We start from the raw sequence: 15,829 nt of genomic DNA, 5'->3' as shown, positions 1-15,829 counted from the left end.
CAATTAAAACACCAGAACCCCAAGGTGAAACTGTCTCCTTAAACAGCCCCACTTAACATTCCAATGTCTTCTCCTCTTACTTCTGCATCTGTTTTACTTTCTTGCCCCTTTGCCATGTCTTCTTGCTACCTAGGATTGTTTTATCTCTCAACACTTCCCATACGAAGGGTAAGGTAAGAGCCAACATGCAATTGGGGACATTTATTAAAACACAGTGGAAACATAAAACATCAAATACAGTTAACTCATTTTAGTTTCAAATATTAACCCTAAATAGAGCCTTTTGACTTACCCTGAAGGTCAAGTCAATTATGGGTAACACAGGCACAGGTCATTTTTAGCAATAATCATGATGAATCCTTACTCGAGTGTGGAACCCACTCATTCAGACTAGTTCATCGAGCTCCTGTCTAGGTGAAGGAGACATAACTAATGAAGACAACAGACAAGGTCCCTCCCCTTACAGTAGCTGCATCCCAGTGCCCAGGGAGGCTAGACAGCAGACAAGGCAACAGATAGATCAGGACATTTCAGGCATTGACAAATACCGTGAAGCATGTCATGCAAAGGTGACTCAGCAGGAAGAGAGAACACTAGATAGATGAACAAGGAAGGCTGCTCTGAACTTCAACCCAAGTGATATGGAGTCAGCCCTGCAAACACCTGAGGAAAAAGAATTACAGCAGATGGGAGAGCAAGTGCAAAGACCCCCAAAGCAGAAACTTGACCTTTTACAAAGCGCTTTTACATAGTCACTCCTCCATTGCTCTTCAGCAAAACATGAATGTGGATAGAGTCATTTTGCCAATACAGCACCTAAATAAAGCGAAGTTCTCTCTTGAATGAGTTCCACTGCACTGTCCATTGCTAACAAAACTATGTCCTTGAACCTTGCAATAGCCCTGTTAGTGGGAGAATACAACCTTTTTTGTATGGCAAATACTATCCATCAGGTGCTCCCAGGAATTCCTGTCCAGGACTGACAGTTTTTTTAGGAAAGATGCATTCCCTTGTGGAACATTATAAATAACCACCCAATCGCTGCCCCTTCCCCATGGGGAATGGAATGCACGCAGTAAACCATGAAAAGATAAGGAAGATGATGAGGTGGGATTTGGGGGAAAAGGGAAGCCCCTCCTACCCACAGCCACTGCTCTCCTCTTTTGTTCTCTAACATCTTGTGGTACGTGGGTTTATTTGAGAGCCATAAGGGAGAAGGTAACATCTCTTTATAACACTTTAGTCATAATTTGATATTAAAAATGCCTAATATTTATTTAATTTTTAAACCTTTTCAATAGAACCCTTCTTTCACCTTGTCTGATAGGCTCCTTTTAAAATAAATTTGGAAACAGTGCACCATATCATATCTCCCTTAAATGGAATTATCCTTTTATCAGGAAAAAAATCATAATTATAAGCACCATCCAAATCAACCTCATAAAACATGTATCACAGGTGATATTTGGAAAATACTGGTCATATTTCCAAATAATCTCCATTTCTTCTGAAGTCATTTCACCTTACATTCAATGTCTCTGTACTATCATCTGTCCAGATTAAAAAATTACTACATGGCTTGTGATTGGCCCCACTTTTTCTTTATTAGAGTAGACAAGAGGAAGGCCATTAAGGGGTACAGTTAAATGGAGACCACACACTGATTTGAAAAGACCAGTGATTGAAGCTGCCGAAGGAGTGTTTCTTCTCAGAAATAAATAGGGGCTCTTGATTTAGATTTTCCTCCCTGTACAAGAATTTATTTAACTGTGAAATTCAAATGCTAGTCATTAAGCATCAGCAGGAAGATTTGACTGAGCACACACAAGTTTGATGTATGTCACTACCCTAGTTGACAAAGGAATTTTAGTAAATAAATGGGGCATCCAAACCAAAATCCTAAGTGTTAGGATTTGAGGGGTACGGGGTGGTAAATAAGATCATCCCTAGAGAACAAATGAGGCAGGCTGAGAGATAAGTGAGAAAGTGAGATAATGCACGCCTTTGGGATTTATCAGTTGTCTCTTCTCTCTTGTCTCCTTTCTTCTCTGTTGTCTCCCTAAGTCGCTGCCCAGGAAATGGGGTTCTCCACACCTACGAAGTTCTACAAGAACAAGGCCACCACATTCAGCCATGCAGGTTGTGCACTGCAGGAGGCACCTGTCATAAAGACAAAAATGTGAATGGTGCATACTGAGTTGTGCAGTGTGCAACCTGCATAACTGAACACAGTGACACTGTTATAAACAGTAATCCTTACCTAGAGCTTCAACATAATAGTGTTGAACCCAGTAGTCCCGTGGTTACTTTTTATTTTTGAGACAGGTCCTCAACACTGCTCCAAATTTCACCTGTCCCATGTTAGGCACACAATAAAAACTGCAGCCAGATTTCCAGGAACTGGAGTTCCTGTTCCCATAATTTAGAAACCAGCAGAGAGAAAACCACTCAGGATTTAACTAACCCAGCCTCCTGGACCTGAGCTTTTGCAGTTTGTGGTCTACAAAACCCATGAGAAAGACCATAAAAAGAGCCAGGAATTTTACATTCTGTGGTGTCACTCAGTAGTTGTTACGTAAAACAAACGAAAAGCGGCTGGAGGTTGTATCATAATCTTTAGTGAGGTCTGCCATGGTCACAGCTGCCTTCAGCCTATTAAGTTCAAACCATCTCTATGAAACAAATTATGCCTTATTTACAGGGAACTCAGTCAAACCCACAATGTTGACTCATACTAGGGGTGAGCAACCCGTCCTGGTCTGCCCAGGACTTTCCTGATATTGGCACTGTCAGTCCTGTGTGCCAGGAAATCCCTCAATCCTGGACAAACCACAGTGGTTGGTCACCCTATACTACAGAGCATTATTATATATGAAAGTGAACAATAATCATAACACTTGTAAATAGCAAACTTTGGTCCTTCATTTACATTTAGTGTCCAGTCTATATATTGATTTAATTAAGTCACCCACAAAAATTGTCAGTCACAGATCCTCTGGCTAACAAAAAGTAAAAACAATCAAGTATTGCATTTTAAAAAGGTTTCCTTGACTTCCAAAAGGTAAGAGTCATTGTTAAATACTTTACTGTAGCACCTCTCATTAAATCCTAGTTTCGAATATTTGTTCAAAGTATTTGCCATTCTTGCTAGTGAATAATTTTTGAGAACAACTTTTCAATGACAACTTTGTAATTGCTTTATTGGTATTTACATAGCAAAGGAAAGCTGCATAGAAATGGGAAAGGGTTTTGGGGCTAGAAAAAAATAAACACTCCAGTCTTGTCATGTCGCTGTCTGCTCAAGGAAAACTTGAGAAAGGAACATTTTACAGTTTGGGAAACGGGATTTATTGTGAGTTTATTTGGGTTTTCCAAATTCCATTTAACAAACGTCTTGTTGCAGTTTTTATTTTTTTTGCAATACCCAAAGTTCAATTTCCTGATGAAAAGACACGTCTAAGAAAGAGTGGAGTGGAGTATTTATATGGAATTTTTAAAACTGAAAAAAATAGATCCTGCTATTCATTAGTTTGTGTGTGACTCTACAAAGACTTTGGGAGGGTTCCACCAAACTTTTAAAACTTTTTTTGTTCTTTTTGTTTTGTTTTGTTTTTGGTGTGTGTTGTTATTGTTGTTTTTTTTCTTTTTTTGTTAGAATTTTTGAAAATTAAGCTAGTACCTAGCTATACAACTTTTTTAAAACTAATACTTGCAGTTTTCCAATGTTTAAGGCCAACATTACTTAACTTGGAAACAATGTCCAAATCTGTACTTGGATGTTGCCACAATTTATTATTCCAAGTGGCCTCACATTGGGACCGCATATCCCGGTCCATTCTGTGTTAGTGGAACAGTAAAAATCAGTGCCTCAGTTCAAATGCAGAGTGGGGCAAGAGGGGGTGTGTGTTTTAAGCTTTGGCATTTGGTCAACGATTATTTGCTATATCATTTGCAATGACTGACGTTTTTAATGTCTATTTCTCAACTAGTAACTGTTAATCACATCATGGTTCCCTAAAGTTGGATGTTTTTCAGAATTATTTCTATTTTTGCTACCACCCGAACAGTCTTCAATAGTTAGTGGGTGGGGTGGGTGGGTGGGGTTGCCTTACTGTTGGTTTTGGGGGGGTTGGTTTTGTTTTTTGTTTTGTTTTGTTTAAGTTTTCTTGTTCAACCTTTGCTCGAACCCAAGAACGTTAGCTGCTAGGTTAGAGCTCCTGTCTGCTTTCCTGAGCCTTGTTGCTAGTCTTTATGTTATTCTGGTTTGTTCCTTCTTACCCTGCTAACTTCTAGCTGGACTGAAGGGTAAGTGCTCCCCTATAGCTAGCACAGCTCAGATAATCAGACTAGATTATCTGACACCTGCAATGTGCTTCCTCCCTCTCCTCTTAAAATCTTCCTCATGTCTAGACTTTGTAGTCAAACTTTTCATGTTATTTTCCTGACCTTAGGTTTGAAATGTAAGCTTCCATACTGAAACTAGGATGCATGTGATGTGTGCATAATTGCCTCCTCTCCTTGGCTTTCATATTGGCATCAAATGATCCTCCGAGTAAAGCCAACCATTAACATCTCCTAATTTTTTGCATTCCAAGATTATTAATTAACATCACAACGAAATGGCAAGCAATGCCTTTGTCTCATGGAATTCACAGCTACCTGACTGCTTAATGCCTGAAAACAGATCATTTGCACTCTGACAATTGTTGTTGTTGTTGTTTTTCCTTCCCCAATCCAAAAATTAGTATGGTCAGTAGACCAGTGGTGTGGTAATCATGGATACCTTAATGAAAGGTGGGGTAGGAAACCCAAAGACATAAACTGAGCAAGACTTCCAGAAGTTGCAAAATTCATTTACTCAATAAAGTAGATGCATTGTTTGAACACTGTCAGATTAATTCTACCTGGCTGGAGGGTGTGCTCTAAAGTAAGATCTGATAGAGGATTAATTTTGAAAGGACAGTTATAATATACTGGGCTACCACACACAAAAAACAGGAAACAAAGGACATGATTGAGTCCATGTAGCTTACTGACAAAAGCTTTGGATTCGCATTCTCACAATGGCAAGGAGTTTCAACCCCCGGTTTCACTGCCACTCCCCTGAGGACAATGACAACAATAATTTTTTTGACATCGTTTGTATTCATATTAACTTTTATAAAAATATAGCTTTAAGAAAAAAAAGAAACTTTAAAACTTAAGAAAAACCTTTCTCTTCTCTATTAAAGTTATTAATAAGAGAGAGCATGCTGTTTATTTATACAGGAAGCCATCAACCAAAAATGTGGTGAGAAAAGACCCAACATAAGAGAGAGCTAGAAAAATTGGTCAAGAGAGCAGGCAAATATGTATTTGAGATTTTTGAATGCTGACTTGGAAGAAGTAGGACGTATCATTCTTCCTGACCATTTAATAATAGTCCTTTCTTTTAATTCTTTTTGTCTCTCTTTAATTTGCTTTCTTTCTCCCTTTTTTTTTCTTTGATTTTGCATAAACATACCCCTGCCTAGCAGACAGACTTTTTCACCATTCCAAGCAGATGCCTAATTTAACTTTACTTTCTTTTGAATGTCTGATGAGGCATTTGAAAAAACTTACTATAGAATGTGAACTTAGTGGGTATTCAGGATTTTGCTATACTTTTTTTTTTGTTAAAAAAAAATGAAAGGATGGTTGAAGAGGTGATTGAATGAATTCTGTTCTGAGTGAATTTACATGTATTTGCACAACAAGGCATTGCTATCTAGAAGACTTTCAAATAGTCATTTGCCTTAATTCCTTTCTATATTTTTATCTCATGGGATCTTTGCTGTACCTTTTTGAATTGTCAGCTTGCAGTTGCTACATTGCAGGAATGGGATAACAAGAATTAGTTCAATATTAACTTGCATGACCCAAGACCACACTGTAGATCACTTTCCTTTACATTGTAAAGCTAAGTGACTTTTTAGTAGAATAGGCCCCCTACAATCAGGTCCAAAATTTTTCAAGCATCGTGATTTCATCTAAATAGACTACAGTAAGTGAAAGTGCATTTCTTTATAAACTACTTCAGACATGGTTACCATATCGTTCCCTAAGCAGTGGTGTGTTTTCATGTAATGTGGTGATATACAATAAGATGCAATATTAATTACTGCCAAGTATAGAAAATATGTTGTTGCTCATGTTGTAGAGAATACAAAAACTCCAAGTACACTGTAAATTTATTGAAAAATGTAATAACTACATCAGGGAAATTTACAAATCATTTATTTATTTGTTCTGAGAGCATTGGCAGTCTGTTATAATTTTTATTCAAAGCAACTGTCTTACAAAGAGTTGTAAAAATTAGCATTGACATAAACAAGTATTTGTTGCCCTTGGGCTTATTGCAGTAGTGGTTTTAAATTCAAGATTTCTACAAAATGCAGTGTGGACTCTGATAGCTTCCTTGACCATGCACATTAGCTTGGTTTAGTCAAAGGGATCACGAAAGAATTAAGTTGTTTCTCAGTTAGGTGCTCTGCTGTTTGCCTCAGGGAAGCAGGCGTGGGAGTACCAGTCAGTCTTTTGCTTGCTTTGTAGAGCTCAGGCAGGGCACAACATCCGCTGGTCACTTGACCATGCCAAGAAAAACTCTTCTAGAAAAATCCATAAACAGGCAGCTGCCATCAATCATTGTCATTTCTTTATTTCATGTCTTCTGATGAGGTTGACTACTGTCATTGTTCGTTACTGTCCGGACCATACATTCACTCTTGTACTGTCAAGCAAATATGACAAGCACACATTTTTCATATAAGAAAGATACAAAGTCACCTTTTAATTTGCAGTTTGGGCTTACAGATGGCTTCAGAGTTTTATTAGCTATTCTCTTGCCTCTAGCATCCATCAGGAATAGCAAAAGCTATAGCTGCACTCTGAATTTCGGTGCTAAAACAGCTACCTCTGGCTTATTATAAAAGGGATTCATTAGAGAGAGGAGCCTCTTTTAGAGAATTTATTAATAATTCAATTATAAATACATTCAATAGCAGAAATTCTTTTTCCCTAGCCCATAAAAAAATTCCAAAATGTTGTATCACAAAATAAAAAGGAGGATTTGACCTTTCATCTTCATTCCCTTAGCTGTTAGAATAATAGGAAAATTTCAGTAAAATAAAATTTTAAAAGCTATATCATTCCTCCAAGAAAGTTACATTTGATAGGCATTATTGCAAACCTATCTAAAAATATATCCATATGCCTATAGCCAGTTCACATAAATAAGTATGTTGTAGAGACAAGAGATCATGACAAATATTATGTATTTTTCCAGTTACAAGAAAGGAAAATAATATCAACCATGAAATGAACCTAAACATCATGAGCAATTAAACAGCATAAATGATAGGGCTGGTCAGTTAGGGACCACATCACTGAAATTTTAATTAAGTAGATTAAATGAGAATATAAAACCCACATAAGGGTATGATTTCTGGAACTGGTGTTTTTCCAACACTCTTTAAATGCCGATGGAAATTGTCTCCAAATAAACTTGAAGTAAAGAATTTTATTAGTTTCCATTTAAAAGTGTGCCTTCCAGAAGTCCGTGTGTCAACCTGCTTCTGTTTCATGGATAGTGCTTTCTGTTTCTTAATGTAGTTGAAGTATCAATATTAGCTTTATTTGTCTATGTTCAGTCTGAAGTCAGTTTCCTATGCTATAAAGAATTTCAAAATCCTTATCAGTTAAAACCCAGAAGTGAAACAAGCAGCATCGTTTGGAAGGTGTGTTGGATTACTGGATTATGCCCTGGCTGCACAAACTACCACAGTTTATGCAGAGCCTATAAAATCACGTAGCCCATTTTCCGTACATTTGGAACTTAGTATTTAGGAACCACTCTGCCAGGTCTCGAAAAGGTCAAAGTCGAAATCAGTTCTTAAATTGCTGTTGAATCTTGAGTTCTAAAAAAAAAAAAAAAAAAACACATGTTAAAGAAAAAGAACATTGGTATGTACCTTCCAAAACAATAGATAATCCAAATGTCATTGCAGTTTTAAACAGCCACTTTACCCAGCTAATTCTGTTTTGCTCAACCTAATGTTCAAACTCATTTTCATGCTCTTAACACATACAAATATCAGCAAAAGAAGTGATCCCAGAGTGTCGTGAATTTAGGAAATGACTCTCATTTTTTTGCTCTGGTCTGTTTCCACCTCCTCACATCGACATTGGAATTTTCTTTTTCTTTAATCAGCCCATTCCAACTGTTTGTGCAGGGGGAAATGGAGCTGCAAGGAGCATTTATTTCTTAATATTCAGCACTGTAGAAGAACAGACTGGGACAGTGCAAGAATGACTGTATGGTGTTGCTTGGGAAGCACCCACAAGTTCTTTGAAACAGAACTTGGAACAGCTGGACCACTGCAGTATTTTATTTTAAAAAAGACAACATATGTAATGCATATGGCCCTAGACATGTATGGAGACACAGGCAGACAATCTGAATGGTATCCAAAGACACCTGCACCTAGAATTCTGTTTCCTTCTATAAGAATTTTTTCCCCTAAGAGCACATGTTCCCACTTTTAGATTTGCAAGATACCATCTGAATCCCCATGTGTGTGACTCTTTAATAAAGCCAATGGGAAGTTTCCTGGGGTGGAGGTGTCAGAGTAAGTCCGTTAATAAAACACCTCCTGAGGGTCTGGCTCCTCTGGGAGCTGGCAGAGGAAATAACAGATCAGAAACTTGCCCTCAAGGAACATATTGTCTACCAGGGGATTCAATTGTAGTGCAAGTCCTGACAATAGAGAAACTGGAACATAATCCAGCAAAAAAAACACACAGAGGTGGACATAGGAATTGGTAACACAAGGGCAGAGGAGAAGCATAAAGTGGAGCAACTGGGAAAGACTCCCAGCTTCCTAGAAGCAATTCAGTTTTAGGAGCAAGGAAGGATGGAACATTCGCTGTAAATGCCGAGACATCCTTGGCTTGCTGGGAATATCAGACAAGATGGGCTTCGGGAATGCTAAGAAGCCTGCCCTTTTACTCCTAGCTAATGTTTATTTGAGTGTGTACTATGTGTCAGGCACCCCCAAGAACTTTATAGGCACTTGTCATCAGCTCCCCTCAACAACCCTCTAAGAGTAGACTAGAATACTATCCACAGTTTACAAATGAGGAAAACAAGGCTCAGGAACTTTAAGCAACTTGCCTCACATCACGTACCTATTAATGGCAGAGCTAGTTTCAAATCCAGTCTTCGTGACCCCCTACCCCCACCCCAAGCCCATCCACTCAACCAAAGGTTATTCTAGCTCCCATGAAATAAACTGAATTTAGTGTTTCAACATTCCAAAAAATCAAAAATAGAAAATATTTGTTGCATGAATTTATTTAGTTTGATGAAATGAATTCATTACTTCAACAGATACGTATTGAATGTCTCTTATGTGCCAGACACTGTTCTAGGTGCTGGAAATATAGCACAGAACAAAAACTACCAAAATGCCAGCTCAGATGGAGCTTAACTATCATATCCTTTCTCCCGCCTCCTTTTTCTCAATATACCAGGCACAGTGAAATTCTCAAAGATTACATGAGAGCCAGTCACTTTCTTAAGTACTCTTGAGTTATCGCAACCATTAAGACAATAAGCTTAATTCTGAGTAAATGCTAATTTTGTTCAAGCAAAATCCAGGGGACTGCAGTTTTACTTGCCGGAAATTCCCACACATATAGAAGATGGCGTGCAGTGCTTAAGGATCGTTAAATTACAGTTCAGTTCATTTTACACACAAGGAAACTGAGGCTCAGAGACAGAAACAACTCAGCAAGCATCCATCCTACACCTAATTAGAAACAGAGCCCAAACTAGAATCTAGACTTCCAAAACCAGTCCCAGTTTCTTTCTACATGTGGTCCGATGTTGCTGTTTTAGGCAGGGAAGAAAGGAGGAAGGGAAAAGGAATTTTTATTTTGACAGGAATACTCTTTGAAAAGGAAAATAGGCTGATTTTAATCATCTCTTTCTATAAGCCTACTTTAACATGTAAGTAAGCATGAAACTGTTCTTTAGACTTATTCTAACCCAAGAATTAGCACAGGGAAGCCCTATTCATTGAGCCATTGTGATGGATTGGGGGGGGGGGGCAGCGGGGAAATGGGTCTGTATCCAGGTCCCCATCTAGGAGCCAAATTGCCTTTTCAGATCCATTTCCTAAGTGGCCAGCAAGGCAAAATAGTTCATCCACAAAGTCTTCAAGAGGTTCAACAAATTAACAGAGTAAGAGACTTGAAACGTGTCATTTTTTAAACAGCTACAAAAGAGTCCCCCTTCTCTCTGAGCTAAATGAGCATTGTACCATCATAATTGAATAATTGAAGAGCAATAAAATAGCTGAGCCAAACGGGCAAACAAATGAACAGAAAAAGGCCCAGGACGATTTGTCAGCTTGCAGACTCTTCAGAGAAATCTGAGAGCAAGAAGCTGATGCTAGCCAAAATGCCTGATCCACCTTATCGGTTAAAATAGGCGAACAGAGATGGGTGAGGCTTTTTATGAGGCTGAAACAGGATGAGCAATTAGTGTATACCCCACACTGAGTTTTTCCCGAATTAATATGACCTTGGACCAACAGGATGAAGGTAAGAGGGCAGAATCTGTGAGAACTGATGAAGGGGTACACCTAGATTCCGTGGGTATCATTCTGTCAGAGGAGACCTAAATTGGAACAAATTTAAGATACTTGCCTTGGACCAGAGGAGCCACACACCACAGAGGCAGCCAGCTTTTTTCCCCAGCACCAACTTCCAGGTCACCTCTCTTACTAGCTGCCCTGAGTTCAAGGAAAATGTGGTTTGGAGACCCAAACAACTAAACGAAATGAATCCTCTAGTTGAAGCACCTAACCTCACATCCAAGCGTACTTTGCTGAGGATAAATCTGAGGCAGTTAGCATAGCCAAGACGATTCTTTCAGATTCTCTAATAAAATTCCTGCACACACGGTATTCCTTCCAAAAGCTTGTGTTTTATTATCCTAACGGAGCAATTTGACTGTTAAAATACACATTCTTCAACTTCCCTTCTGGAAACCGTTGCTTCTGTGCATCTTGGGCATAAACAACACATCTTGTTCAAACACTGACCACTTGCTGCTTCTATGAAAAATGACAGATTTCTAAAACCTAACAATAAGAAGGCATAAATCTGACATACCATGCATTTGGGTTTGAATGGTACACAAAATCAATACTAATGTGAGATGAAACCATCTTAAAGTCATGCTGCTACCGTAACCCAAGCTTTCAGCCAAACCCCAAGGATAGGGGAAAAAAAAAAGAACCTGCATGGGATAGAGGCCATATATGAAAATATTATCCAAACAGCCTCTCAAGTCAGAAATCAATTTCCCCTGTGCTCCGACAGCATCTCTGTTTCCTGGCAGGTCCCTGTATTTCAGTAGAATGTTGCATGCAAGCGGATGAATAAAATCTTGCTCGATTTGATCTGATTCCTTTTCTTCATATCTGCATTTCAGGAGATGAGGACAGATGATCCCTTTAATGTATAGGGCCTTCATTCATACCTCTTTGGAATCTGCTTGGCCGCAATTTTGGGTTATTTTGCCGGTTGAGTATCATGTATTTTAGTTATACATGTTGGGATTTATTAGTTGGCCCTTAGGAGGTTTTGCCTACAGCCTTCACCCTGTAAGGAAATGTGTGAATACATTGAGACTATTAATTCACAATAAATGCCAGATAATAGCCCTTGCTGAGTAAATTTTTGTTTGTCTATTTCATAAGCTTTGCTAACTGAGTAAGCATACTCTAAGGCAATGTCCTTGACTCTCACAAATTAAATTAACAGTTAACTTATTCTCCAGGTTTCAATGAAAATTTTTGTTATCTTTTTTTTTTTAATTTTGGAGGGTGGGGACTCAAACTTTTTGTGAAACCAAATTGGCAATGGTGATTTGGGGGGAGTGGATAAAAATATTGTCATTTTGCTGAAAATCAGCATAACACTTCTTCCAGACAATCCCAATAATTATAAAGAAATTACTCTAGACATAACCACTGGAATGGCAGAATCTATTAAAAACATGAAAAGCTAAAGAGGCTTTTATAAGCAAAGATCCGATCTGCTTTCAGTGTTTGGTGAAATGCAGGCGAAGTTACGGTCTTGTGCTTAGTTTTTAAAGAACGACATAAATACACTGGAATTGTGATCATTTGATAAACATGTTGATGCCAATATATTTTTGCCTAAATGCAATAAACTCACCAGTAAGTGATGCAAATTGACAATGGGAGGTAGAAAGAAATATCTTGGGGAAGTTGGTGGGAGGCAATGGGGAAACAGCTAGCATTCATAATGACTAGTGAATTCCTGTGTATTTGAAATGTCAAAGAAAATGTGATGTGTTTCTCTAAATTGTGTCTCTCTCCACATGTATAAATGAACAGATGCAGATAGAGCTCAAAAACATGGCATGGATGAATTTATCTCTTCCAACCCCTGTAACTTTGACCACGCTTCCCTCTTTGAGATGGTGCAACGCCTTACTTTGGATCACAGACTTAATGATTCCTATTCTTGCCTGGCAAGTATTTTCTTTGGTCTACAGCAATTTAAACATGAGAACTTTTTTAAAAATAAAATATTTCTCCATCTTCATGTCAGAAGCTCTTTTCTCCATTACAGAATCCCTTTACAATTATAAATGTGTTCTCGATTTCCTGAGTTGAGATAGTTTTACTTACCAAAGAAACAAGACTGAGCTAGAGGGAGTTATCGGTAGAGAGGGATCCAATTTCCCAGCCTCCCTATCTTCGCTTTCCCCTTTTCAGCTGCTACATGAGAAATATTCCCAAGAGGGTAATTGAGTTTGGCACCTGCTTGTGAAGAACTTGTAAAAACTGCCTCGGTGTCTTGGAGTTTAGGAACCCCTCCTCCCTACCCCAGATGATCAGGCCGGGTGCTCCCGCCTCACTAATGAACGCGTTCTTTTTGTGTATCTTTTAAAAATTAAATTATTCATAAATAAACGCCACTTCATTTTTCATATGCTGAAGTGAATTGGGTTTGTTTGTTTGGGTGGCTTTTTTTTCCTTAATGTGAATAATATAATAGTCACGGCGTTTTTCACCTACTGGGGGAATTTTTTATGGTGTTTTAGACATTTGAAAGACCATCTATTCAGCAGTAACGGCGTTTCCTGAAACCCTATTTTAAAACTAGACTTAAATCTTTTAAATTCAAGGGACTGCTGTTGTGTCTTTTTTGGAGTTCTAAAGACACATTTTTGGCTTTAAGTGATCAAATTTATAAGCCTAAAAAGGACCCAATTTATTTCTTCTGTAAACCATAAATTCTTACTTTGTTACTTAGAGATAAAGCCAATTAATACCAATACGTAGATGGGAAAGGTGAGGGGTAATGGTAAAATGACTTTTAATTGAGGGAAATTGTCATCCCTGATGTAAACACTAAGGTTAATGTACCTATGTATTATTAACAGGATTATTATACATATTAATATTATATAATTAACTAAGGTTAACACTGATATTAATATTATGTGTATATATGTGTATATATATATATATATAATGAAAATCATCTTTTTTTGCTAAATGGCATGACATCATGTGAAAGATTCACTGATTATCTCAGGTTTAGAGTCACTTCATTAGAGGAATCTGAACTTTGCCACATTGGAAAGAAACACATCACTTTGACTTAAAGAAAAGAAAAGAAAGAAAGAAAAGCTTACCTTGCATTGCAAGGCAGTTATTCTGAAATGTGTTTCCTAAGATTATGTGATTATTCACATAATTATAAATTACATTTGTGAAACTTGTAAGAATGTGCCTCTGAGCTTAAATCATTCTCTTTTATGTTTAATTCCTATTTTTTTGAGAAATTTTTTAGGTATATTATTTTTGAGACTCTTTTTCCCATCATTTTTAAAATTTTTCTTTTGTTTTAATTTATAACACTAAGAAGAGTTAGTGAACACCCTCTTAAAATTAAATCAGAAATGAAATTTTGAAGCCTGTCTCCTATTAGGTACTTACACGCTTTAAAATGTGGTGCAAAATTCAAAATAAATTGTTAAGAGCATAAAATAGCTTTTTTCTCTGTTTGTGTACCTATATCTATTAATCACCATCCCCAAATTTCAGAAAATTACAGAAATTAAAACGACCTTATTTCCTGCCTGTATATATTCCATTTTCTCATTATTACAGTCTTTTTTTTTCAGTTGGTTTTGGAGACCGACCAGCAGGGATACATAAATTTTTCTGTGTCTTCGACTGAGTTCCTAATTGATATTTCTTCAACTCTTTTCAAAGCAGCTATTTTGGCATCTACAAAAGACTTGGTGTCATCTGAGTCGTAGAAAATATATTTTAATCTTTCACAGCAGTGTTGTTTCTAAGATTTAGCATTTGGGGTAGCAGATGGGGTGGCAAAGAAGTTGCCTATAGGGGCAGCCCACTGCCTCGACTACTCTCCCGCCCTCTGCAGTAACTTATAATTTGAAATAGGAAAGATGCCGTCTTTCGTTGGATGCATCGCTGAGCTGCATGTTATCAATTGAAGATTCCCCGGATTCCTAATAAGAGATTAGACTGCTGCAAAGGCCTCCCTCACTGCTCTTGGTTGGCCTCTACATGTCCCCCAGTCGCTTTCTCCTTTTGCCTTTTCCCTCCCAAGATGGAGCAATATTCAAAAGATGACTCAGAGAAGATCCTCAAAGTAGTATTAAATTTATATTTAAGACAGCCCAAAATTTCCAGCTTACCATGTATCACCTATGTTGCTGTATGTCTTCCTTTGGACAGCCACTGAAACCAAAGACATGATTTGATTTTAGGGCTCTGCCCAGGGGTGACCTTGAACAGCCGGTTTGTTGGCTTTTCTGAGCATCTGTTTTCTTAAGTGCTTAATGGAGGTGGCAATTTTCTACCCCATCATGCCACCCAGCCTGCTCTGAATTGGAGATTTCATCCAGGTTCTCCTTTGTAGCAGAGTTTTGGCTGGCCCCACAACAAGCATATAAATAATAAGAAAGCAAGTCATTGCCAGGAGAAAAATAAAACAAAACACTAAACCAGGGCACCAGCAGCTCCTCTCAGTTCAACTGAATCATTTCTCATTCGCAACTTGAAAACTGAGTCATGCTATTCTCTCTGGAAAGTTATGGTTTACCTTCCTTTTAAAGTAAAAAAGAATTTCTTCCAAAGTGAAAGGATTTATGAGGTCCTGGCATGTATATAAACCAAGCCCCAAATTTCTTAATGCTCTGTAGTAGAGGAAAAACAGAGGACTCTGAGTAAGACAGAGCTGGGTTTGAGCCTCACCTTTGCTTTATATGATCTTATTTACTTAACAGCTGTGATTTCCATTTCCTGATTTGTGAAGTGAAGATAAGCCTGCCCTGTCTACACCACAAGGTTGCTGTAGGACTTGATTGAAAGTCCTTTGTCAAGTGTAAAGCATGATAGCAATTTAAGGCGAAATTTTATCTCCCACCCACAAATACCCTTTTATGATGAATGGTTCAACGTTAGAGCCATGATTCTATTTCTAGAATCATGCTGTCTGCTAATCCAGGCTCCACCACTTACCACCTCTGGGACACTGGGAAAATTCCATGTCCTTCCTGAGTTCAATTTTCCCATCCATAAAACAGTGATAACAGTACCTACCTCCCAGAACTGTTATGAGGATTAAACCAGGTAATACTCGTAACGTGTTTAGTACAGTTGCTGGCACTTATTAAGCATTCAGTAAGCATTAGCGCTGGCTGTTTTTTAATCCCCTCCTCCAGCCACTC

General features: G+C 38.0%; 1 protein-coding gene across 14 annotated transcripts in view; it reads left to right on the top strand.

Annotated features, from left to right (window-relative positions):
• Positions 1-15,829, top strand: part of CADPS (calcium dependent secretion activator) — a 495,698-nt gene that overhangs the window by 344,375 nt on the left and 135,494 nt on the right. For 13 of the 14 annotated variants that reach the window (XM_037799564.1, XM_037799562.1, XM_037799591.1 and 10 more), the window contains exon 12: positions 12,450-12,586. In XM_037799564.1, the coding sequence (XP_037655492.1) occupies positions 12,450-12,586 (137 nt within the window). Of the gene's footprint in view, positions 1-4,293; positions 4,306-12,449; positions 12,587-15,829 lie in introns of all 14 variants that reach the window. The other variant, XM_037799574.1, reaches the window with a different exon arrangement.

Source organism: Choloepus didactylus, chromosome 1, assembly GCF_015220235.1.
Source record: "Choloepus didactylus isolate mChoDid1 chromosome 1, mChoDid1.pri, whole genome shotgun sequence".
Classification (NCBI taxonomy): Eukaryota; Metazoa; Chordata; class Mammalia; order Pilosa; family Megalonychidae; genus Choloepus; species Choloepus didactylus.
The sequence above is the reverse complement of the archived record's forward strand: the minus strand, read 5'-3'. Positions and strand labels throughout refer to the sequence as shown.